Source organism: Colossoma macropomum, unplaced genomic scaffold, assembly GCF_904425465.1.
Source record: "Colossoma macropomum unplaced genomic scaffold, Colossoma_macropomum, whole genome shotgun sequence".
NCBI lineage: Eukaryota > Metazoa > Chordata > Actinopteri > Characiformes > Serrasalmidae > Colossoma > Colossoma macropomum.
In genome coordinates, this window is record NW_023494806.1 from 26,345,594 (window position 1) to 26,372,347 (window position 26,754).

Sequence of the window (26,754 nt, forward strand, 5' to 3'; positions counted from 1 at the left end):
GATGGTATAAAGGTGCATTAGTGCACATGGCATGGGTGACATGCACATCTGTCAAATCAAGTCAAATTTATTTGTATAGCGCTAGCAGTATAACTGATGTTGTCACAAAGCAGCTTCACAGAAATCCATTCAAGACAAAGTTTTAACATGAAATGTAAATCCTCCAGGTGAGCAAGCCAGGGGCGACAGTGGCAAGGAAGAGCTCCCTCAGAGCTGGGGAAGAAACCCTGGGAGGAACCAAGGCTCACAAGGGGGGACCCATCCTCCTCTGGTCAAACTACCTACAAAATTATACTACTAATATTAATAGTAGTAGTAGTAGATAGTAGTAGTAGTAGTTAGGAGTCCATGAAAACTTCAGTGTAGAGTGGGCAGCTAGTCCAAGGCAAGTGGCGGTAGCTGGGCAAGTGGCGGTGACTGGGGCGTGGGCAACTGGTCTGAAGCGGGTAGCAGGAGAGCTCCACAGACAATCATCCATCAGTGTCCGGCCGGACAGGTGGGCAGTCGTTAGGTAGGGAAATGGAATTAGTTTTGTTCTGTTTGGGTGTATGTAAAACAGAGAATGTGAACATTTCCAGAGTGTGGCTAATGGCTCCAGCAGATCTGACTATAACAGCTTAACTAAAAGGAGAGAACCAAAAGGACACACAGACACGGGAGCACCCTGAAACAATTTGGCATCCCTCCGCTCCACCGTCCACAAACCTGAGTGATCGTGTGCAAGTGGCGGGACGAACAGCACCAGTGTCTCAGTTTACTATAATTCCCTGTGTCCATGGACCCCTGGATCTGCTGCCTTTATCTAAGGGGGAACATTAACTACCAAAAGCTAAACTAAACAAGTGAGTTTTCAGGCTAGATTTGAAGATTGCGACTGAGTCTGAGTCCCGAACATAGTTAGAACAGGTATAACTGGAAAGTCAGCAAGATTTAAAATTAAATCTGATAATTTATTTCTTGCCACTTTTGGACCCAGAAGGAGAACCTCTGTTTTGTTACTGTTTAGAAGGAGGAAGTTACGCAACCTTTCACGTCTTCTACACAGTCCTCTAAAGTTAATGCCACGGTTACTTATAACTGTGCCTAACGTTAACATGTATAATGTAAATAATAATGGTCCTAAAATAGAGCCTTGCAGAATTCCAAATCTTACTTTTGAATAATTGGAAGATAAATCGTTTACCGTTACGAACTGATAACGTTCCATTAAGTAAGATTTGAACCACGATAGGGCTGTCCCTGTGATTCCAACCATGTTTTCTAACCTTTCTAGGAGAATATTGTGGTCTATCGTATCGAAAGCTGCGCTGAGGTCAAGTAGCACCAACAGGGATATGTAGCCTTGATCAGAGGCAAGAAGAAGATCATTTGTTATCTTTAACACTCTCTATCACTGAGCTGTCTCAGTGCTGTGATGTGGCCTGAATCCAGATTGGAATTTTTCATACATGTGGTTCTTATGTAGATATGAACTAAGTTGTTGGGCTACAGCTTTTTCTAAGATCTTAGATATAAATGGTAGGTTAGAAATAGGCCTGTAATTAGATAATATGCTAGCATCCAGGTTTGGTTTCTTGATCAGAGGTTTAATAACTGCTAGTTTAAAAGCTTTGGGTACATGACCCAGGCTAAGGGACGAGTTTACTATAGTTAAAAGAGGATTAATGATAATTGGTAGTACTTCTTTGAGTAATTTTGAGGGAATTGCATCAAGTATGCAGGTTGTACAATTTGCAGAGGAGATAATCTTCTCTAGTTCTAGCTGTGGGAGTGGGTAGAAAGTTTCCAGCCTTTCTTCTGCAACTACATTATGTTTTATGTCAGCCACATCAGATGACAGCCAAGTTGGATTTAATACTCTGCGTTGAATTTGTTGTCTAATATTTTCGATTTTATTATTAAAAAAGTTCATAAAAACATCACTGGTGAGAGTCACCGGAATTTGTGGTTCAGTACCTGCCTGTTTTTTTGTAATTCTGGAAATCACACTAAACAGTACTCTAGGATTATATTTATTATTCTCAATCAGCAAGGCCAGATATGCTGAGCGAGCTTTAGTGAGAGTATTTCTATATTCTATAAGGCTTTCCTTCCAGGCAAAGTGGAACACTTCCAGCTTGGTTGATCACCATTTCCGCTCTAGTTTCCGTACTGTTTGTTTTGAGGTGAAGGCACCGTCAATGCTGAACGATATATACATGTATACATGTTTTGGCAACATATGCTGCCATCCAGATGACGTCTTTTTCAGGAAAGGCCTTGATTAATTCAGCAAGACAATGTCAAACTACATTCTGCCTGTATTACAGCAGCATGGCTCTGTATTAAAAGAGTCCAGGCACTAAACTGGCCTGCCTGCAGTCCAGACCTGTCACCAGTGAAAACATTTTGCGCATTATGAAATGAAAAATACGGCAAATCAGACCCTGAACTGTTGAGCAGCTGAAATCCTATATCAAACAAGAATGGGAAAACATTTCATTTTCAAAACTACAGCAGTGTCTCCTCAGTTCCCAACAACAACAGAGTGTTCCCAACTTACAGAGTGTTGTTAAAAGAAGAGGTGATGAAACACAGTGATAAACATGCCCCCGTCCCAACTTTTTTGGAACATGTTGTTGGCATCAAACTCAAAATGGGCACGTTTTTCAAAAAACAATAAAATTTCTCTGTTTCAACATTTGATTTGTAGTCTTTGTAGTATTTTCCTTTAAAAATATGGTTTACTTGATTTGCACACACACACACACATTTTCTAAACCATGTATCCTGCTGGGTCATGGGGGGAGCTGGAGCCTATCCCAGCTGTCATCCTAGACGGGTCGCCAGTCCATTGCAGGGCAGACAGACAGACATATACATTCTGACTTCACATCTACAAGGTAGGTGTGTCTAATAGAGTGGACAGTGAGTGGACACAGTGTTTAAAAACTCCAGCAGCACTGCTGTGTCTGATCCACTTGTACCAGCACAACACACACTAACACACCACCACCACATCAGTGTTACTGCAGTGCTGAGAATGATCCACCACCCAAATAGTACCTGCTCTGTGAGGGTCCATGGGGGTCCTGACAACTGAAGAACAGGGTAAAAGGGGGCTAACAAAGTATGCAGAGAAAAAGATGGACTACAGTCTGTAATTGTAGAACTACAAAGTGCGCCTGTATAGTAAGTGGAGCTGATAAAATGGACAATGAAAGTAGAAACAAGGATAATGTTATGTCATAATGTTATGCCTGATCGGTGTGAAAATTAATTGTTTTTACTGTTACTGTTATTACTAATTATTAAGTAATAACAATTACTTATGGTTTTTAATGCTTATTAATATGATTATAATGGTGATAATAGTAATAATTATTAGGGTTTTGTAACTGTTATAAGATTTCAGTTTATTTTTCACTATTTTTCTATTTTCTATTATTTCTCATCAGAATTGTTCCCTTTGTATATCTTCAGTTTATAATGTAAATAGGATTATAAACAATATACTTGTTATAACTCAGTGATTAAATATATCCTCTAAGTTTACTTGTCTCAATAAAAATACTGAATTGAATACATAAAATACCTGTGCTGCAAAGCTTTTAGAAAATACAAATAAACATGAGTACTAATGTAGGCTATTAAGGGAAATAAGTTTTATTAAAAGCAAAAAAACAAGGTGTTAAAAAGTCACTATAGTTTAGACGTTTTTCAGTCACAGAAAAGTTGTTTCCATAGTGATAGTGATAATTGTCTCTGTTTTGGGTTCTGAGGTAGAGTTTTTGCTCTCTTTGAAATTCAGGTGGATTTTACGTACAGATTTATAAGTATTTGGACAGTGACATACTTTTTGTAATTTTGCCTTTGTACACCACCACAGTGGATTTGAAATGGAGCACTCAAGATGTGATTGAAGTGTAGAGTTTCAGCTTTAATTCAAGGGGTTCAACAAAATATTGCAACAACTATTTAGGAATTACAGCTATTTTTTACATAGTCCCTCCATTTTTACAGGCCCAAACGTAACTGGACAAACAGTATAATTATACAAGGATTATTTTTAACACTTGGATGCACATCCTTTGCAGTCAATGACTGCCTGAAGTCTGGAAACCCAAGTGCTGAGTTTCCTCACTTGAGATGCTTTGCCAGGCCTTTACTGCAGCCTCCTTCAGTTGCTGCTTGTTTGTGTGTCCTTCTGCCTTCAGTTTGATCTTCTGTAAGTGAAACGCATGCTCACCTGGGTTGAGGTCAAGTGACTGACTCAGCTATTTAAGAACATTTAATTTATTTGCCTTAAGAAGCTCTTGGGTTGCTTTCACAGTATGTTTTGGGTCATTCATCTGCACTGCGAAGTGCTGTCCGACCAGTTTTGCAGCATTTGACTAACCTGAGCAGAAAGTACAGCTCTATACACTTCAGAATTCATCCTGCTACGTCTATAAGCAGTCACATCATCAATAAACACCAGTGACCCAGCTCCATTGGCAGCCGTACATGCCCATGCCATAACACTGCCTCCACCATGTTTCACAGACTACGTAGTATGATTTGGATTATGAGCCTTTCCTTTCCATCTCTATACTCTTCTCTTCCCATCATTCTGGTGTAAGATAATCTTGGTTTCATCTGTCCAAAGAATCTTGTTCCGAAACTGAACAGGCTTTTTCTAGATGTTTTCAAGCAAAGTCTAATGTGGCCTTTCTGCTCTTGAGTGTTACCAATGGTTTGCATATTTATTTACATTCATGAAGGGGTCTTTTGATTATAGACTTTGACAATGGCACACAAACCTCCTCTAGAACGTCCTTAAGTAGATGTTGGGAATCGGTTTTTCTTTACCACAGACATAATTCTGTGATCATCCACTTTAGTTGTCTTCCATCTTTCAGGCCTTTTGGTGTTGCTGACCTGTTCTAGTAGAGCTTTAAGCTGTAACCTGCTAGTGCACGGTGCTTGGTGCCTCCCACTGCAGTATGGGCTCGGTTCTAGTGAACCAATGCTTAAAAACACCCATTTATAGGATGCAGACTCATATCTGAGAGCACAAATTCTAAAGTTTGGTGTTAAAGTGACAGAAAGATAAAAATTAGCCTTGTTCTGTGGTGCTTTGAGCTGCACCCTGCCGGTGACGCTAATGCTAATGTAGTTATCCAGCTACAGGTAAAACCCACCACAGTACAGTGTTTCAGTAACAGATGCTCAAATAACACCCGTTTAGAGGATAAACAAGATGAGAGCACGCTGAGAGGCTGGAGTTGGAATGACAGATGGAATTAAGCGTGTTTGTGGTGGGTGGCGCGTATGTTGCTATTAGCCTGTTAGCAGTTAGCCATTCGTTTGTGTAGTTTTCTTGGGCATTTCCTGGCTCTGATTTAGTGGTACAAGAAATGGAAACAGGAACCGCAACCGGTCTCACATGTCCGGACCAGTGCGGAGTGGCCAAGTACGGCCCTGAGAACGTTTTGGCTCGATAGTGGAAAAGCGGCGTTTGTTTTCCAGTGATTCAGTTAAAATACTAGACACAAAGCATTTGGGGTATATATTCTTATTTATTTTGCCATTCTCTGCTTAATATTTATTCACCATCTCCAAAAGGCCACCATGACAGAAAACTCCATACCAAGTTTACAATAATGTTCTATTTAAGGACACAAATATTAAACATACAGTAATCAGAGCTTGTTGAACCAAGTCAACGTGCACCAGATACGGTCCCAAGAACTGAGTTAAATAAGTCACCCCACTGAACTGGATCAGCTTTAACGAACTGCAACAGTGTCTGAGAGCAGAGGAGCAGTAGTGCAATTAACATTTTTCATAAGCAGCTCAGAGAGAAAACTGCTGGACAGCAAATCAGAAAACAGTTCTTGGTAAACAAGTTCTAGATAAAAGTTTAAGACAGTTTGATTTCACATAAAAAAGGGTAAAAGAACAAAAGTCAAACATTAGGCACCTCGTAAACGTGTTTGCATACCGATAAAATGAAACTGAAATATCAGTGCAGTAGAACAACAAAAGGCACACCTGTATTTTGGTATCCTGAAAAATGTTTCAAACTGGATGTAACTGCATGAAAGTGTGGTTTTATATTTACAAAGACATCCCTGGGCAAAAAGCAAGTCATGATTGGTGGTAACCTTCTACAATACTCTCGAACACATTCTTGTTCCAAAGACATAATATTAACGTCTTTGTATTACATTCTTAACCCTAACTGGTTTTCAGTGTGCAATGACAACCAAATTAATGTTACCCCAGTCCATTACTGAGCTATTCTACAAGAAGGCAAAATAAAAGTACTCTCCTTCATCAGCATTGCGTGCAAAACACAAGTTAGATTTTTTTTAAACTTCTTTTTGCAAGCTTAGTATTTACATGTCAAACTATCAATCAAATATAATTAAGTCATTTTAAATATGAAATATTCCCTGTTTCTTAATTTAGCTTGTGTATTTGCTGAGCCTGTAAAACTAAACAACCACCAGATGGCACCAAAACAAACACCACACCACCACCCCGCTGCCTGGAGTAGAACACTTAGCTTAACTTAGCATTTCCATGAAAAGAAAAAGATTTTTATATATATATATATATATATATATATATATATATATATATATATATATATATATATATATATATATATATTACACACACACACACACACACACACACACACACACACATCTAAGGATATATATTAAAAATAAGGCATTTTTATTTGCATACAGCATTTCTATAAGCATTTGTAAATAATCTGCATATGTAATACTGGCTGTTTACTGACTGATTTATTTTTTGTCTATGTATAGATGCAGGCTACCTTACTCTTTCAGAGTCCTTTCCCAAATCGTTTAAACATAAAAACTGCAATATTATTCAGCAGTTAAGGCCAAAGACAAAGCCTTAAATGCAATATAAGGCTGAGCTACTGCTAAAACATAATGCTAAGTAATGTGTGCTGTATCATTGACATCTCGTTGCCAAAAACAGGTACATACATGGTGGTCTAAAGACATTTTTTTTTAAATTGTAAATGTAACAACTGAACATAAAGGCACAGTTAACAGCTTAACATCTAAGTCTAATTAACTGCTCTGATTGTTTTCTGTGTAAATTTCATATTGATTAATAATGGCCCATAATTAAATAAAGTAGCCTATAAAGCATTTGTATCCTTCAACTTATTTAGCACAGCTATTGGTATACTGTAGTCCAGTGGTTACCTACCCTGATCCTGGAGATCTACTTTTTTGTTGAATCCAGTTACTATCTGCCATACTTGCTCCATCTAATTAACTTCTTCAGAACTAAAATCTGCAGGAAAGAAGATCTCCAGGAGGAGGTTCTGTGACCACTGGCATAGTGGGTAATACCACTGAACCTCCAAACAGCAGACTGGGGTTTCCCACTCAGTACACCAAGCTACACCAATAAGAGTCCTTGGGCAAGACTTCTAACACTACATTTGCCTACATCTGTAACATGATTAAACTGGAAAAGGACATCAGCCAAATGCATAAATGCAAATGTGGTAAGAGCATAATCTTGTAATTAAGTCCTGAAATTTCTCCAGAAATTCCTCAAACATTTTTAGAATACAATGTGAATGAAAGTATATCCTATTCAAACAAACTGATTTGGTACACTGCTAATTATTCTCTTATATTGGCGATTTACATTTATACAGATGGACAGTGGAACAAAAAGTGATAGTCAACTACTTACAAAGACACAGACTATACATCATTCATAACACATTTCTATGATGCTATGAATAACTGTCCCAATTTATACTAGACTTATGATGTGCAACCTTGAATTTGTCAAATAAGAAAAAAAAATTAGGAAAACATGACATTATTAATGCAACACTTATGTATATAGACTACTTTGTCTGTATGGCTCAATTCAAGTTTGGAGTTTGATACAGTAGGCCACAACTGGTATTACTAAGGCTGTGTTCTCATAATTACATGCTTTAGTCCAGTGTCTCTCTAAGCTTACTCATTACGAACTGTTCATATCAATGGCCAAAGCCCACCTTAACCTGGCATTTTTTCCCCTCCTTAAGCTAGGTCTCTATACAGAGGTCTCCTACTGCTAAACCAAGCTTATGACCTCATTGGTCTCGTCCTCTTGGCTGGCTAGCTTGTCCGTCACCATAAGGCTCTGCAGCAGGCTTGTGGGAATGGCAGGCTTGAAGGTCCAGTTGCGGTTGGAAGCGAAAGGGAAGGAGGAGGACAGGCGCAGTGAGGTTCGAGCCAGGGCCAGCGGGCCAGGCCGCAGCTGGAGGCTCTCGGCCTCTGTTTCCCAGCAGCTCCTCAGGTCCAGCTCCCTCCTGAGGTCCTGCACTTGGCTCAGGAGTTCAGCCAGTTTGCTGGTGATGGCCACAGAGCCCCCGCCCAGGATCTGCACCTCTGGGATCCAGCGGAGATAGCGCTGCATCCACAGGCGCACGGCAGGCCCATCCAGGCAGGGCAGCAGCAGACCATGATAGTCCAGAGGGCGACGCTGCCAAGCCTCATAAAACTCACGTGTGGCCGCTGCTGGAGAATCGGGCGAAGCCATCCAGCGGCTGATGCGCTTTACGCGGAGCATCTTCTTCAGGCTCTCCGTCTCGTCCTTGAAAAAGCCCTTTTTGGGTGGAGTTTTAAAGGCTGAGCTGGGTAAGGACAACTGCCGTTGGTGCTACCAAACAACATAAAAAAGGAACATTTTATTTCAATTAGTCTTTCGAAAGCAGACAATAGACTTGTACAATATACTTGTCAGTCTAATTTTGCTTTGGATAACAAATGTTCAGGTGATATACAGCACTAAAACACACTAAAGACTCTCAGCACTGGTGCGAAAAGATCTCACAGATCGATTAATTATGAGACTTTTAGGAGAGTACGTAGTCCTATATTTTTGAGAGTGATTTTTAAACACAAGATTTTATGATATTGCGTTGCCATTACAAGCTAACACTGAGTGAAGGGCAACACTTAGCCAAGCAGCTAGTCTAACAGCTAGGTTTGGTACTTTTTATTTGTATCAACATTATGATTATCCTTTTGTAGTGTAGAAAGCTACACATAAGGAATTTCTCAGAGATGGTCTACTATCTGAAGTAGACCATTCAGTTACCTTATGTGAGAATATATTCCTGCCAAATACTAATAATTTGGTGAAAGAACTAGGAGATATTTGCACATATTCCCATACATTTAAAAACTTTAGTCAAAATAGATTGTCATTTTGTTTAATTATAGTCAGTAATTACATGTGTTATGACCGACATCTAGGCTGCGTTCAGATGGCCGAGTGTTCAGGCCGCAGATTCTGCATAAGCCGCTATTTCCACGGAGCGGAAGCTCGAAGATCAATATTAATTTACTGGCACATGTACCATTCTTTAGCAAAAACTGCCAGAGTGGTTTGCAAAAGAACACTGAGAAATAGACGAGTACCCCTCACCACTGTATTTTGGTGACAATACAATGTTGTGTCTCTTTGCTAGTTGTGATGTTCAAGGTGATGATGTTCACATGGGCTGATTAGGAATAATTATAGCTGATCGACTACTTCTCCTCCAAACTGAAGTGCAATAGGTGCTACTTCCTTTAGTCTATTTAGTGTGATGTGCGCCCATAAAGACTGTTTTTACATGAAGAAAAATAAGCACTAGCATGCCCAGTCTGTATGTTACAAATTAAATTCCTTTTAACTGGTATTTAGTTCTATGATCATTTTGTTGACTTATACCAGAACAGTTGATAGACTTTGTTTCCCACTACTTCACATTCATCACTATTGAGGTAATTTGCAAAAATATTATAAGATGCAGGTCAGACTAAAATAGTTGTGTGCAAGTTTTAATCCCCCAGCCACAATGACAGAAAATGCTAATGATACAATTAAAAGCCACAAGATGGAGTATCATCTGTTTTTTTACCTTGGCTCGAGGAACTTTGCGTATGACTTTGTCTTGTTTCAGCTTATCAGCATACAGAGGGTTAATGAAGAGCTCCTGCGCCTTACAGTCAAACTGCACCGACCAGTCCCACACTGCAGGACAGTTCAATGGGCCTCTTTGTAAGTGCTGCGACTCGGCCTGCCAAGACAATCAAGCAGCGCTGGTCAGCGGGAGCCGTGCCCATGTAAAGGAAGTAGTGGCAGAGCACATGGGCACTGCACAGAGAGGAAACTGTCTGCCTTTTGGCCTGATGAGGTGGCACTTCTATTGAAGCAAAACTGCGATGTTACTGCACTGCTGTACAACTGGAGCTTGAGGTACAACATTTTCAGGTAAGGAAACTAGATTATTCATTCTGATTAAGGCATAATATGTAGTGTGCATTCTTTGTGTTGCAAAACTATGAAAGCTGTTTTGTAATTCATTGAAAAATACTGAATAATCTTGATGACCTGGCTTGCAAAACAACCACATTCTTTGCAAGTATGACTTTGTATGTATTTCCTTATATGATGCAACACCATCAAAACTATTTATAATGTGGTATAAGAATTATCACCTCTACCTTCATAGTGCTCTCCCTCTGATAGGCAGAGTTGAAGAGGAAAGTGCTGAAGATTGGCACATGGATGCTGTCGGACAGCACAGTCAGGTACGTCTCGGAGAACTGGAAAGCTGGGCTGTGCTGCTGAATCAGCTGCCACACGCACTCCAGGAAGAGCAGGAAGACTGGCGACGGGGACTGACACTGCAGAAATACACACTCATAAAGGACTGACAAGTCATAAATACATGACAAGTGCCTAGTTTATTCAGTGCCAAACCAGTTTCAGGCTTTACATTTTTAAAGCTGTGTGCTGGGAAGGAACAACTGCTGTGGGTGCTAGTTGTATGAGGAAATCATGTCTTTAGTCTTGACAGTAACAATACAAATGATGCTGTGGTAAAAAGAATGGATACTAGATCCTAATGGCTACAGGCTGGGCTACTCCCAGCTTAAAGGAATATTACAATGTTTTTCAATCTTGTTTATATATCTGCCACATTTGTTGCCTACGGTCAGTTACCAGAGACAATTTTGATGACTTGAGCACCTGCCAGTTGGGCAACCCAGCTATTAAACCATAGCCTTGTTAGTATTAGTACCACAGTACAGTGTAAAAAGCCATACACCACCCTTCATTTATATAACTTTGAGTCATTTTTGCAGAAGACATTTCTGTGGAGATAAGCTCCCTGGACAAAAACCATCAGTCGTATGCATAATTTCATCTCCCGTCATTGGTTTTGTGTCAGAGATACAAGAAAATCAAGCTCTTTTAGATTTCTTTAAAAAACTGAAAGCAAGTCTCCTGAAAAGAATGGAGTTTGCTATATAGACAGAGGATGGACACGCTATATACCAAAAAGTCAGATAATATATTTAGTTTTTTAGGCTTCTGTGTAATTTTCTGTTAAATCTATGATTTCTGCTTTTTTCCCCCCCAGACACTGACAAATGAACAAACTATATTTACTGGCTGTTTTGACAGGAAATTAAAATAAATGAAGAGTGGTCTCTGACACAGTATTGTACGTCAACACTAAAGACATGGTTTCCTCATAATGCAGCACAGTAGTCCATTCTTAGCGCACAGCTTTAAAACTAAACTCTGATGACGGTTTATGAGGGTGTGAGACAAGTCAGAGCAAAGCCAAAATATTCACCACCTCTAAAGATATTTGAGAAACAAGGGCAAGGACTAAAAGCGAGACAACTACCTCCTTGTCCTTCTGATAGAGGTGATTACATCGATCCAAGAAGGCATGGCACCCAGCCACCCACTCTTTCTGCACCAGTCCCTGGAAGCCTGTCAGTGTTCTGAAGTGAGGGTCCAGCATGATCTGAACCAGACTGGAAATGACGCAGCACAGATCTGTACCTTCCTCCTCTGAAATCAGGCAGTCAAAAAGAGACCTCAATCAGTCTGCTGTATGCAGTGTCACAGAACCAAATGGAACTTGCCCAGAGCAAGAGTCCCAGTGATGTCAAACCAACAACAAACCCCAAAAGGCCGGGGAGCTATATCTGCATGTGATAACTGTGAGACTCTAGAATGTTCTCCCCCGTTCACATTGTTCTAGAAAAGTTCTTCCCGTTCAGTGCTGAACTACAACTCTCTCTCACACTCACTCACACACACACACACACACACACACACCATCTAAACTGCTTATCCTTCTGGGTCGCGGTGGGGTGCTGAAGCCTATCCCAGCTGTCACTGGGTGGAAGGCAGGATACACCCTGGACAGGTCGCCAGTCCATCGCAGCTGAGCTACAACTTTCTACTCTTTTTACACTATTCTAGAATGTTTTCCCCAATCAGCAGTGAGCTACAATGTTCTACCCCAAACTGTTCACAGAATTATCGTCCATTCACATGTTCTACTCATTCACACTGTTCTAGAACAAAACCCCAAAAGACTGGGGAGCTATACCTGCACACAATTGCTTTGAGACTCTAGAGTGTTCTCCACCGTTCACACTGTTCTAGAAATGTTCTCCCCATTCAACACTGCTAGAATTTTCTGCCCCATTCACACCATTTTTTAAACTTCCATTCACACTTGTTTAGAATGTTCTAACAATTCACACTGCTCTAAAATTTTCTCCCCAGTTCACACTGTTCTAGAATGCTCTCCCTGATTTACACTTGTTCATTTGACTTGTCAATTCTACATCAGTAGAAAACCCACTGCCAACATTAAAATGTTGGTGTTTACTGAGCATGTTTGTTGGGGAATGTTCGGTCAGTGTGCCATGGCCTTTGTCATCAACAGCAGTGATGGAATAAACCGGATTGATTTTTTATGGGATCCACAGATGTATTATATCCACCCAGTATTATATAAGAGAAAATTAAAAGACTACAGAAAATCCTCCTGACTTTTCCACCTTAAATACACAAATGACACAGCTGAACTCTCCTCTGATGATCATCAAATTTCACCACTAACACTGGTACCACAGCAATGTTTTTATGACTGCATGCCACCACAGGTTTTTTTTTATATTGCCAAAATCTAAACACATCATACGACTTACTAGCACAATCAACTTACCTGTTATGAGGACATTTGTATTTTCCTTTTCAAGACACTCTACTACTTCAACTGCTTTTTGGAGACACTGTCTGCAAAGAGAGTGAAGTTGGTGATTTCTCAAATTTTTTTTTATGATAAATGGCTTCAGAGGTAACATTTCATCAGTTTTGAGAAAAAGCAACTGAACCCAACCTGATGATGTCCAGCCAGCCAGTGTTTTCTAGGGAGGAGAACCACTTCACATCTGACACCCAAAAATCAGTTGAATTATCTACATAGGGAAGATGGACCAAACTTTACAAAGGTGTAGATGCAGAATTATCAGCTGGGATCATTTTGGTGCTCAGGACCAGAAGACAATCCTTGAGAAATGAGCACTTACCAATGAGAAAAAACTGTTTGAACTTGTTGTAAGACTGCTGAATATCTTGAACAGTAGGAAGTGTTTCTGAGAGATCCTCTAGTTTTAAAGAATAAAGGTGGGTGTGGGCCACAGCATGTAGCATTCTGCAACAAAATGTTGTAAATAGAAGAAAAACAGAAGGTTTGAGACCTTTTCTTCTGTTGTACATATGCTTTGTTACAGAATATGGTTCAGTGCTTTAAGAAGGCAAAGTAGTTATACCAGAGCATTATTTTAGCATACTAGCAACTTGTTAATGTTATGCAAAAAATAACCATATGAAAGTGAAGTAATGTATCTGGTGTTTAGTCCTTTACCTCTCCATGTATCCCTGCATCAATCCATCTTCTTGGGGAACAGGCAGAGTGGAAGCTTTGAACAAAGCACAGCCACTATGATGGGACCAACACCACACCTTTAAAACAAACAAATATAGGAATGCCTATTACACTAATTTAAAAACCATTTAACCACCATATTTTCCATATGTTCCATTCTGGATTTCAATTACAGCTGTCTGGATACTTGTAATGTCAGAATTTCTGTCCATCTTGACTGAGCGTCCCTCTTATTAACAAATAATATATTGCTGCTTTCTATATTGAAATATTGTGATTGTGACAATATTAAAAATTGCTGTGGTTGCAGCAGTCATTAATAACGTCTACAGAACAATATCCCTTTAAACTCTCACACTTGTTTCACGATTGGACAGTCAGTCGTTTAGGCCCACAGTAAAAGACAACATCCTGAAATTCTTATTCCGTTTTGATAATTTATACTTACAGATGTAAACTAGCTTGTGTATTATTTGTCTAATTAACATACACAAGTCATTTCAATACAAAGTCACATTAACAAAGTTTCATTACACCAACGCCTCAACAAATGATATTTGCATAATAAAACCACTTACTGGTAATCCTTTTCCTGGGAATTTAGATATATCTTCATCTGTGACAGCTGCTGGGATGATAAAGAACTTTGGTAACCTAGAAGGAAGTTTGAACAGTACTCTTCAGGGACTAAAACGAATGTCAGTTTTTTAACTGAAAATTATTTTAATCATTTTTCTTAATGGGATTAACTGTATTAGCAATTCAGATGGTTTAACTGTACTTTAATATTTCACACTGACATCAGCGAATCCTCAGACAGACATCACATATAGCACAGTCTCGTAATTTGGAAAAGAAACTGAATTAACAGCAGATTAACAAGTAAACAGTTAGGAAATCAGATCCAAGTCGAATGGCGACTGGCAGTGGCTCAATGAGCAGCATTTAACAGCAACACTCTGTAACTCTATTTCATCCAGAAGTCATATCCCACCTACCTCATGGAGAACTCAAAGTTTTCATTTTCAGTGACTATTCGCAAGTTTGCTTTGGTCCTTTTCATTTCTTGAGTCCAGTCTTCTTTTGAGTTAAACATAACAGTCCTCTGTGACCGCTGCACCTCTATAAAGACATTAGAGATATTTTGGCCACTTGTTGCTATGAGAGCTGCCTGAGTAACTAAACTGAAACATTTTACCAAACTAACTGAAGTAACAATGACCATAAAGATGATGTGTTAGCAAAAGAGCCACACAAAGCTGACTGCTTTTCTGTCAGCTCTTTGACTTCTAGTAGTCTATGATTAAAAACAAACAAACAAACAAACAAACAAACATTTTTAACAGCAGCGTCTTTGGCTGTATCTGTAGACTAAAATGCTAAATAAAAAAATACACTATAAACTAAATGCATAATTACAACATTTATAAACACACAAGTTTGGAATCACTATTCACATTATTAATTGCTATTATTTTATTCAATAATAACTTAAATACTGTGTACATTTAAATACTATAAGCTAGACACCAGGAGGTATTTTAAAATTATGTTTTTTGGGAACACCAAGAAGCGATTACATGATTGATAGTCCACTGTAATTATTTATTTTCAGTAACTTTTTGACAAGTTATTTACATGAGATTTGATCACTACATTTCAAATCTGAAACGTTCCAGATGTTAATTCTTTGAGAACTTCATTCTCAATGTTCTGCAGCTTTCTCAGTCACTAAAGAAGCATCTATAGCTCAGATTATCATCATTCTAAAATATCTTGTACCTCAATATCTAAAAAATATTATATGCAACAATGTTATTGAAAAGAGTGAATCCAAACTTCTGAAGCCTTGTGTATGTTGGAAAAAAAAAGTCTTGTGAAAGGAGCTGTTTCACTTAAGATAGTGTATCATACAAGTTCAATTCAATATCATACCTGGACTTCTTGACACAGCATAGGAAAATGCAAAGACACACTTGAGAGACTTTGGCTCCAGGCAGTGGTGGGCGATACCCTGAAAGATCTAAAGTAAAACGTCACCAGTTAGATTTAGTCTGAATTACTGCAAAATCTTAATCTTCACAAGTAGGTTGATTCACCTTTTTGGCATCCTCTTCTTTGGTGTAGGTTAAGCAGAACTGGAAGACGCGCAAGTCTTTACAGTGAATGATCATTTTGGATGGACATTTGTTTTTCAGCATGCCTTTAGTCATCAGCTTTTTCTTCTCATCATAAACTGTAGAAGAGATGAGCATGTACAGAGATGTTAAACATCAAGAATATAACTAATTACAAACCTTCAGTGAAGCAATAAACAAGTTAGCGCCTGTTCACCTCCGTAGATGTTGTCCACACACATTAGAGGAATGTCATTTTCACCATACAGCTTATTCTTGAAGTGTTGTGTCTGCAACAAAGAGACACTGGGTGAAACAGCAGTCTTTCCAAGTCGTACTGGGTTCATGCAATGAATCAATATCCTCACGAATATTCTTACGAATATTCTCTTGAATGAAGAAAAATGATAACTGTACCCATATTGTTGCACAGCTTTACAGCTGACCCGAATCACTCTAATACTCAAGCATTTGTTCATTACATGGTATTTAGTTCTGTACTTGGAAAGAACATCTTTTTTACCCCACCAAAATTATAGCATAAAATAAATTGTCAGCAAAGGCCTTCAGATTTTAGATATTTTTATACGTGGCTGTTGTTGGAAGAAAACCTCATCTCTGAAAAGACAACTTTACAGGAAAAGGAAAAAACCTGCTTTACTTTTAATGTAAGTCAACAGAATCAGACTTTTTTCCAAGTCATTGTGGGCCATTTCATTTGGTCCATGCTTCATGAAATTTACACACAGTGCATTTTCAGATTATGCCAAAAACTGAGATATGAGGTTTTCTTCCGACAGCAGCGATATGAAACATAAAAATCAATAAATCATAGCTTGTTTATTTAAATGAATCTAAAGTTCACGCTAGACACTCATGTCAACTCGCCTCAGAGCGCAACAAACTGCAGTGTAAGATGCCTGAGAAGAAATCACGTGTGGGAGCAAAAGTGAGACATTTGTAATACGAAGTTGGTCTACCATGGAGGCACAAGTCTGATGAATCACCTTAAATAAGTATAGCGAAAAACAGTCTAAAAGTAAACATTTCCACTGAAATATATGTAATCAGAAAAATAAAGGAAATGAAAAAACAATAAAGAAAATAAATGCATTGTTCAAAAAAATCAGGGACCTTCGAAATAATTCTAATTGTGAAAAGATCTTCTGGGCAATTCTGAGAGGGAGTACAAGTGCTCATTCTGAAATAGTAGTGAGTATTCAAAGCTGTAAAATGCTGTTCAGGCCAGCCCTACGCAGGTTACTAATGAATAAGCTGATACGAGTTGCTGTGAGCAAACATTGTTTGCGAACTTGGGCGTTAAACAATGCAACTGCATCTAAAGCTGTAATTATCAGAATGTCCATTCTCCACAATGCACACGGTCACATTTGGAAGACTGTGCAATGCTGAATGGGGCAACAGTGACAGATACACTGACAGACAATGAACAATGCTTCTGTGCAGTGTTAAACAAATGATTCTGTTGCAGTGAAACAGCTCAGTGAACTCACTATCTGTGTTCACACAGTGTGGACATTTCCTGCCGCCAAGCTTAGTACACTGTTTCTATTTTCACACCACTCGGTTGTTTGTGAACACTGACTGTACTTCCTGCTTTTTGCCCCTGCTATCATATCAAATGAAACCCCACTAACACTTCATCTTACTGTACCATCTCTGGCAGAACTACAAACGCACAAATTAGCCCGAACGCCATCATGGCCTTGACCAGCATGGAAAATACTGGGGAAACAGCTTGTTATGAAAAGTAACAGAAGTCTTTCAGGACAAAAGAAGCCTAAGCTAGTACTGAACAAGCACGTTCAAGCATCATCATTATCACACATAATAGAGAATTCAATATGGAGTACAAGTGCAAGTTCAAACTAGGGCTGAACAATCTATCATGTTTATCACTGTTTATCATTACAGCAATATTAGTATCGCAATAGCCATCGTGCATAAAGCCGCAATATGCAAATGGGCCTAAATCACAATTTATTTATTGTACACTGTGAGTAAATCACAAACCTTCCAGATGAGCATTTCTGTGGGTGTTTTGATGAATAAGTGTTCAAGTGATCAATCAAGTAATGCAGGCCAATCGTTCTTCATGTTCATTGCACCATTTCCTCTCAACCAGTCAACAGAAATGATTTTCTGACTGGCTCATACATTGAATCACGCAAATCAACATATCACATGAACAAGCAGCTCTGGGGACTGGCAATCAGTAATAAACTGAAGGCATACGATGGCTTTATTTGGTGCTTTTTTGCTTCTTAAATTTCTACTTAAGTTATTTTTACTTCTGTTTGTAATTTACAGCATCTGTTTTATAAGCAGCTAATCAGCAAAATTATGGTTTGCAATATTAATATAATCTTCCATTTTTTCAGTAAATCTACTATATTTGTCATTATTTACAATTTTCACAGTTAATAAACATATAATTGTAAAAAGTGTTTTAAAAATTCCCATAAGTTTCCTCCTCTGTTAGCTCCTCCACACCAACTCCCACTGCAGCCATACTAGCAACACAAATATCAACAAATCTCAGCATCACAGTATGGTTACCTTTTATCTTTTCACTCTTTTCTCCTTAACATCTCATCCGTTTCTTCCGTTTATTGCTATTTTTATGGCTTTACAGCAAGTTAGATCTGTAAAACATACCTTTCAATGCATTGATTACTTTTTCTTCATGTGTCTATCCTGTTTATGTTAACTACATGTCTGCATATTGGTTACTGGGCTCTTTTACAACAGGAGAAACAAAGCCAGTTTGGTTTTGTTTTGAGGTCTAAAACATCCACACAGGAACTGTCTGGTGGACGCAGACCTGGCCTCTCTTGTTTTTCTCATGGCAATATAATCGCAATACCATTCTGTTCATACTGTATAGTGCTACAGAGTCCAAACTAACCTTAATCAGCAAATGCTAAGAGTAAAACTGACCCTGAAAAAACTTTGTCTGGTATGTTCCCCCTTTTTGGGTGGTATTTTAGTTATTACAGGCTCACAGTACCCTAGACTGCTTAAACAGTGGCTGTGTTTCTCACCGCAGTTCTACCCATGAGTCAGACACTCAAGTTCCTGAAATGGCACTTAAAGTAAAAGTGGTTTCCCCAGCACAGTTCCTCTTTGACAGTTGCCTCGCATGCAGACTAGATTTGTATACATAAAAGAAATACAGGGGTGCACAACTCCGGTCCTGGAGGGCTGGTGTCCAGCACAGTTTGGTGGTCCCACCACTGAAGCACACCCACTAAACTTGGCAATTAACAAATCAGTTGAATTAAGTGTTTTTGAGCAGGGAAATCACCAAACCAGCCCTCCAGGACCGGAGTTGTGCACCCCTGATTTAGAGACAGCATTATTTTTGAGCAGTGGTCTCCATGTTTATTGCAGGTTACAACTAGACACTGTAGGAAGATAGTTCTCCAGGACCAGGGTTGGAGACCACTGTTTTAGAGCAATAATTTGCTCTAAAAACAGCCTTAATTATGTGACATGAATTCAACAAGTTACTAGAAACATTCCTTAGAGATTCTGGTCCATGCTCTCATGATTGCATCACGTAATTCCTGTGATTTGTGGGCTGCACATTCATGCTGTGAATCGCCAGTTCTACCACATTCCAAAAGAGCTGTAATGGATTCAGATCTGGTGACTGCGGAGATCACTGAAGTACACGGAAGTACACGGTGTCATTTTCAGTTTGAGATGACTTGTATTTTATGACAAGGCAGACTATCATGCTGGAAGTAGCCATTAGAAGATGGGTGAATTGTGGCCATAAATGGATGCACATGGTCAAGGCAACAATATTCAGTAAGCTGTGGTCTTCGAACGATGCACAGTTGGTATTAGAGGGCCCAATGTGTGCCAAGAAAACACCTGCCACACCATTACACCACTGGCTTGAACTTTTGGCAGGTTGGGTCCAGGCTGTTTACTCCGAATTCTGACCCTATCATCTGCATGTCGCAGCAGAAACCGAGATTCTTCAGATCAGGTGACATTTGTCCAATCTTCAACTATCGAAGAGTGAAAACTAATGTGGTTTTCTGCTGCTGTACAGCATCCACTTCAGGGTTGGAGGTCTTGTGTGTACAGATATGCTTATCTGATCTCTGCTCAGAGGCAGCATTTTAGATCACTTTTTTACCCCATTCTGACATATGATGTAAACATTAAATGAAACTCTGCCTACCTGATTTTATTTATTCACTGCCACACGATTGGCTGGCTGGATAATTGTATGACTGAGGAAGTGTACTCTGTGCAAGTTCCGAATAACGTGGTCACTGAGTGCATTTCAATATCTAGATGTTGTACTTGGTATCAGTGTATAATATGTTTAGTCTTATGCTGCATACTTCACTGTTTTATGAATCCAGCTTTGTAATGACCCAATTTTAAAACACCATTTGTAATATGGATTAAACTGCTATCTGATTAGAAAGTACTAAATGTGAAGACAGCTGGTACATAACTTAATAAAATCAATAACAAGTTAAATCATGTGCTGCTTTGCTTGCTAGAAGTGCATTGTAGGTGCAAAGGTTTCAATGGACATAAACTCACTTTGCTCAATAAAATTTTAACAACCTGCACAAGGCTTACAACACACCTACAAGGTATTCTCACTTATCAGACCTTTTGGTCAGATTCAATAAATTTGAAATTACAAATGGATGGAAATAATTAAGCATTTCCCTACCAATATCAACTAATAATGAATTTAGATCATGGCTGAATGATTTGGGGAAAATATATAATTCTCATTTTTCAATACTGCAATTTAAATGCGACTGTTAAGAAGACCAGCACATGCATTTTTTGGGGCTTGAGGTTTGAATGCTGAATGTAGACTGCCAGTTCACAATCTCTGTGTTATTAGGTTAAATTTCTACACTTAAAGTTACATTATATAACTTTTGTCATTAAAATTGCAGCTGTTCAATCTGAAAATTGCACTCTTTCAAATTGTGATTTTGATGTATAAGAGGTATAGGTTCATCCCTAAATAGTGCCAAGCACAAACAGAAACCACTGTATCAAATTAAATGTGTTCAGCAGCTCTGCTATGACAGTAAACGTTACGTTCTCTCTTGAATTTGCTAGAGGTCATAAAGTGGGCCTGCTCATGCAGAAGGAGGGGTAGTTAGTCCACTGTCATACTTGCTACTGATCCTGTATCAGCATGGCAAATTGAAGCACTATACGGCAACTACATTATAATGCATCACTAAAAATCTTATGCAAAACCTTGTCACATGTCCTTACCATGTCCTCCAACGGTGTCTCATCACTAACGAAAGAGACACGGAAGTTGGTGCAGAGAAGTGTGCCGAAGATTCCTCGCTGAGAAAGGTCATCTTGAGTGTGTTTGAGGACGGGGTCCGCACTGCAGAATATCACTTCCCCTGGAGATGAACAGCAACAACGTTTTCAGAAATAACCACAATCTGACTCAGTTTATGATTATTTAGAATAACAATTCAAAACAACAGCAACAATATCAACACTAGCTTTGAATCAAAATAGTTTCCTCTAGTATAGTTTCTCAGCAATGCCCAGTACAATCTAATTCACCATAATAACAATAAATATTATCCTACTGTGCCACAGTACATTTTCTCTGAGCAAACTATAAATACTTAAAGGGCCCATGCTGTGGAAAATGTTTAAATCTCTTAATTGTAATAAGAGCTTGATGTAGTATAAAACTTAAAAACATACCATTCACTCCACAGCCCAAACAGTCCATATATGGATACTATGCCTGTTTTGAGTTTATTGTTTTTGTGATGTCACAAAAAAACCAACACATTTACATGTGTAACCCTATTGTACCTACAAAGCTGTTTAGCTCCAGCCATTCATGCTGAAGTTCTACAGAGGATTTCAGCCTGGAAATCCTGTTTAATTCTAAGGGATAAAGAAAGGTTTGAAAATTCTCATATGAAAATGTATTATGATGTTTTTGGTAAATAGAAATATACAAAAAAATCTAAATTATTAGTGTAGTGGGTAACGCCTCAGCCTTCTACACTGCAGCCTGGGCAAGCACCCTACACTATACTATACCAATGAGAGTCCTTGGGCAAGACTCCTAACACTACCTTCACCTACCTGTGTAAACTGATCAAACTGTAAGGCGCTCTAGATAAGAGTGTCTGCCAACTGCCATGAATGTAAGAAACGTAAGTGGACCATGGGGTGGAGGGAATAAAGTGCAGGAAAAATGTAGGATACAGGCCCTTTGAAAAAGTGCATGTTTCTTTAGAAAGAAAGCACAATTAGGCCCGTTTAATCAGATTTAGTGCAGTGCAGAGGATGAAATGTTGAATTCAATGCAGAGGATGTGGCACCACTGATTCTTTTCTGTCTGTTCCAACTTCAGAAAAAAATGATGATGCATAACGTGTATTGAAAACATGTCAAAGTCTCACCCAGCTCTACTGTAAGCTCAATTTTAAAACTAAGTTATGACTGAGGCTGTAATAACACTAATAATATGAAAGATCAATCTGCAGAGAGGTTTCCTCTGCAGGCAAAAAACACGTTCCCCATGGGAGGAAGTACAAGTTAGAGGAACTGACAAAAACCTCGCAACAATAAGATGCACAACGAAAAGCCTGAAGCACACAAACAGCTTAAAAGTTCACAAAAATTCTGCAGTTAACTAATACTTTAGGTCGTTCATTAAAGATGAACAAGGCAAAACATATTTATAGACTTTGCTCATTCACCTGGTAGCAAGTCTGGATGCCTCTCTTTCTTTGGTGGCTCCTTCTCAGATTTTATTTCCTGTAGAAAAAACACAACAATGGCATTTCAGACAGACAGAACACATTCTTTTCTAATAAGTATAAGACAACAAAAGACTTTCTGTTTACTGTCAAGTCACACTGTCATTTTGATTTTCACCCAAGGCTGACATAGAGCAGTTGCTGAGTCAGTACCTAACAACGAATACAGCTACATGATAGCTAACAACAACTATAATTATAGGACAAAACAGAAAGAGATGCATTTCTCAGAATAGAGCTGAGTCAGGTACTCTGAACAGAGTGCAGGTGGGTTCTAATTAGTTACATTTGCTCAGTTACATGCATTTAAGAAAGTTATTTTTAGTATTTGTACTACTCTGGGCAGTTTCAAATGATAATACTTTTGCCTTTAGGCTATGTCTACATTTCTTTTTACATTTTACATTTAATTCCTAATCCGTTAATCAAGCTTTTTCAGATAAAATAAGCCTAAAAAGAGATTAACAAACTTCTTATGTTGACAGAGGGTAAAGAGTAGATAGTTCCACTGCAGTTCTCTAGGTAACATTGTTTGATGTGACCCTATTAACTGCAACTTTACTCTAATAGAGAGTCATTATTTAATTCAAGTAACAATACTTTTAGTTGAGATGAGAGTGAGGCTCATAAACGTAAAGTAAATGAAAGCTAAGCTGAGGCAGCCACCTCTACAGCTGAATGACTTCAGCACCGCTTCAATACTGAGTTTATTGCTAAGATAACCAATATGATGCCAATTTACAATCTCTCACAGAATTCCACCAGCTTTTCAAAACTTTGCCTAATTACACTGTTAAGAAGTCTTTCAGAGTTGTTATGGTAAATGTGCCGTTTCAGAGAAACTTACTGAGTCAGAATTGTTCACAGTGATGGTGATAGGAACCAGACATCCAAAACTTTTAATGCCGCTTAAAGCTCTCCCAGAGAAACATATTCCACAAAACACTTACAAATATGCTGCCTGGTGTCTAAGAAACTGTTTTATGATCGTTTTGAGATAAGACTTTGGCATAAAGTGTATTTTTTAAAATCTATTTTTGGCAGAGAGGTGCATGCAGAGTATTGTAAGGTAAATTAGTACACAAATAAAACATTTTTTCATCATCAATATTGTAAAAACTCTGAAGACTCATGTAGGTTGACTGGTGGTTTTGGATAGTAAATAAAATGGCTGCATTTGTGTTCTAGACATTGAGACCCCTGGTTCCTATCAGCACCACTGCACAGACATCTGAGTCTGTTTCTCTACAATGAACCATTTCACATCAAACCAATCTGAATGACTTTGTTGAATTATTGAATTTGAAAGAATTGGCGGAAGTCCTCTTTAACAGCGTCAGGTCATTCTCAAAATCCAGTTTTCCACACAGAATTCAAAAATTCATACAGGAAAAGGGTCAATTTTTACACTCTTAAAAAAGATGGTTCTTCCCAGGTTCTTTAGTGAAGGGAAAGGCTCTATTTACAACCATGAGTTCTATGCAGAACCACTTCCTACTTAAATGGTCCAAAAAAGAACCCTTTTTGGTGCTATATAGAACCACTTTCAAAATAGCTCTACACACGTTCTCCATCAACCTAAAGAACCATTCAACATGTAAAGAACCACTTAAGCATGAAATGGTTCTATACAGAACTCATGGTTCTAAACAGAAGCATTCTCTTTACCAAAGAAGCTTTGAAGAACCATCTTTTTTAGAGAGTACACAAAGTTGACCACAGGACAACCCGTGAGAACTACAGCGTCCTGGCCAAATACAGTAACTTCCTGTTGCGTTTCGCCTTCCATCACTGAATTATTAAATTATTAACCAGGAAAACAATCTGAGAAAACAAACAAACAAAAAGCCCTCCAGCCTCGCGTGCCCGCTGAACTGAAGCGCACGCGCGCGGCCAGTGAATGGATGTCAAACATGAAGCAGATGAAGAAGCCACATTCAGCCGCAGCGTTTCTTTCTCTGCGTGTTTTTAACTGTCCGCTACAAAGTCAGTCATAAATGAACAACCACCGGCCGAAAGTCCGTCGACAGACTCGGCAGAGGTCAAACGGGCAGTTTACAGCCCTCAGACTTCACGCGCGTCAGAAAACAACCTCTTACTTTCAGATGTTTCCTAAATGTTTCACACATTTCTGTAACCCGCGTTAAACAGCGACACTAAGACACTTTTCCGCCGTAAAGTCAAAGTTCAAGCTAAGAACAGACTTCCATTTTTCTCCAAAATTGAGCGAAAGCGGTCAACCATGTCTGGCTGAGCTGAAGTTGGCTTCCTATTCGCCAGAGCCTTGTTCGAATTTTCCCGTTCCACCTTAAATGGAGCAGAAGTCACCGCGGCAGCCTCGGGCGCCAGAATGTAACTCCCGCACCACTTAAGGTAGAACGGGAAAATTCTGAGTTCAGCTTCTCGCCTCTTCAAACCCCTCCCAGTCCAGTCTGGGCTACTTTTCCCTAAAACTCCAGCTCTGTTAGTGTCAGAACAATCAGCGCTGAAAGTACCTCGGGCGTAACGTAAGACACGAAGGACGGTTTGGTGGACTTGGCTCCTCCGCCTCCCAAACTCAACATTTCGGCGCTAATTAATCCGTTAAAGCCGTCCAGCAGCCGGTCCAGGTGTAAACCTGGAAAAGCTCCGACAAACGCTTCCCTGTGCTGTGGGAGAATTTCCGCGGGGGAGATGAACCTGCTCGATACTAAGCCGCGCCCGTCCTACATTATTGGCTCTTTATAGTCAACTATTCATTCGGCTCAATGTTCTCAGGAGCCGAGTCGTTTCTTTGGTTCACTCGGCTGCCAATCAAATCTCAGCTTCCACACGGCCCACTTCCTCAATGGAGAGCAAATACAGCGCGGTAGGTCTAAAACGACACCCTTAAAGGGAAAATTCACCAATTTGTCAAAATTTGTGACTACTTGAGTCCTTGAGATGTAAACGTCCAAAACCACCAGTGAACCTACACGCGTCTTCTGAGGGTTTTTAATGTAATGATGATGGTAGAACAATGATAAATCTAAAAAAATAGTTTTCTTTTGGGACTATTTTGCCTTACCACACCTCACATGTACCCCTCCGCCATGGGTTAAAATACATTTTAAACTAAAACTTTATCACAAAACTACCATGAACTATCAGGCAGCGTATATTTCATTTCATTTGATAACTATCCATTTCATGTGATAACTTTCTGTGAAGGGGATTTCAAAGGCATTAAACTCTACAGTCGTCTGGTTCCCATCACCACCACTGTCAACAAATCTGACTCAGCAAGTTTCTCTAGAACGGAGCATTCCTCATCAAACCAATCTGAATGACTTTGTTTACATCTCAACAGTTTAATTATGTAGAATTTTGAAAAATGGGTGGAGTTCCCCTTTTAAATGGGAATTTCACAGATTTTCCAAATATTTAAATTTCTGCATAATTAAATCAATAAGACGCAAACGTTCATTCAGAGTGGTGTGATGTGAAATAATCCAGTCTAGAGAGATTTGTCCATACAGTACCATATGGTTCATGATGGAAAGAACCAAAACCTGTTTTTCATTTTTTATTTTTGCAGAATTTGAAAATGCCAGCTGGTCTTATGAGTTCATTTAAAGATGGATGAAACCATAGAAATGCTCCAAAAGGAGTTTGTTCCCTTAACTTCCATTCAGAGGTAAAGTTTTTCCTTCTCCTGTACAGTTACCATTACGGAGATATGAGGTTTTGTCAACAGTGACAATATCTTCATTATCTGATTATTATAGTACCTGTATTACTACACACCATATCTTTTACTGCATTAATCTGCACATAGTATCATAACTTCATACTGTATTATTCTACACTGTACTGAGTTGTTCCCACACACGCTTATACCCAGCATTTTGCACTATACACACACACACACACAGACATCCTCTAAACCACTTATCCTTCAGGGTCGTGGTGGGGTTGCACTATACAGTCATATGCAAAAGTGTGGGCTCAAATGGCATGTTTTGTTGATTACAAAAAGTTATTACATGAAAGGGTTACAAACTCCTTACCTATTACC

The 26,754-nt window shown here is 39.0% G+C and overlaps 1 protein-coding gene across 1 annotated transcript; it reads right to left on the reverse strand.

Moving 5' to 3' along the window:
• Nucleotides 1-7,521: 7,521 nt before the first annotated feature.
• mtmr12 (myotubularin related protein 12) lies at nucleotides 7,522-25,483 on the reverse strand. Its single transcript, XM_036598654.1, has 16 exons — nucleotides 25,214-25,483; nucleotides 22,659-22,716; nucleotides 21,190-21,329; nucleotides 16,112-16,184; nucleotides 15,877-16,013; nucleotides 15,713-15,800; nucleotides 14,776-14,899; nucleotides 14,356-14,431; nucleotides 13,757-13,854; nucleotides 13,419-13,543; nucleotides 13,229-13,307; nucleotides 13,055-13,125; nucleotides 11,714-11,883; nucleotides 10,518-10,700; nucleotides 9,932-10,090; nucleotides 7,522-8,682 (listed from the first exon to the last, which is right to left on the reverse strand). The coding sequence occupies exons 1-16, from the start codon at nucleotides 25,280-25,282 to the stop codon at nucleotides 8,095-8,097; spliced, it is 2,238 nt and encodes a 745-aa protein (XP_036454547.1). The 5' UTR covers nucleotides 25,283-25,483; the 3' UTR covers nucleotides 7,522-8,094.
• Between the last annotated feature and the right edge of the window lie 1,271 nt (nucleotides 25,484-26,754).

Bases quoted from the DNA above. Each gene is read 5' to 3' on its own strand.
- mtmr12 (XM_036598654.1), bottom strand. From the start codon at position 25,282: ATGTTGAGTTTGGGAGGCGGAGGAGCCAAGTCCACCAAACCGTCCTTC. The intron at 22,717-25,213 runs GTACTTTCAGCG...TTTTTTCTACAG, and splicing joins TGTCTTACGTTACGCCCGAG to GAAATAAAATCTGAGAAGGA. The intron at 16,185-21,189 runs GTAAGGACATGT...TCTTTGTTGCAG, and splicing joins AGACACCGTTGGAGGACATG to ACACAACACTTCAAGAATAA.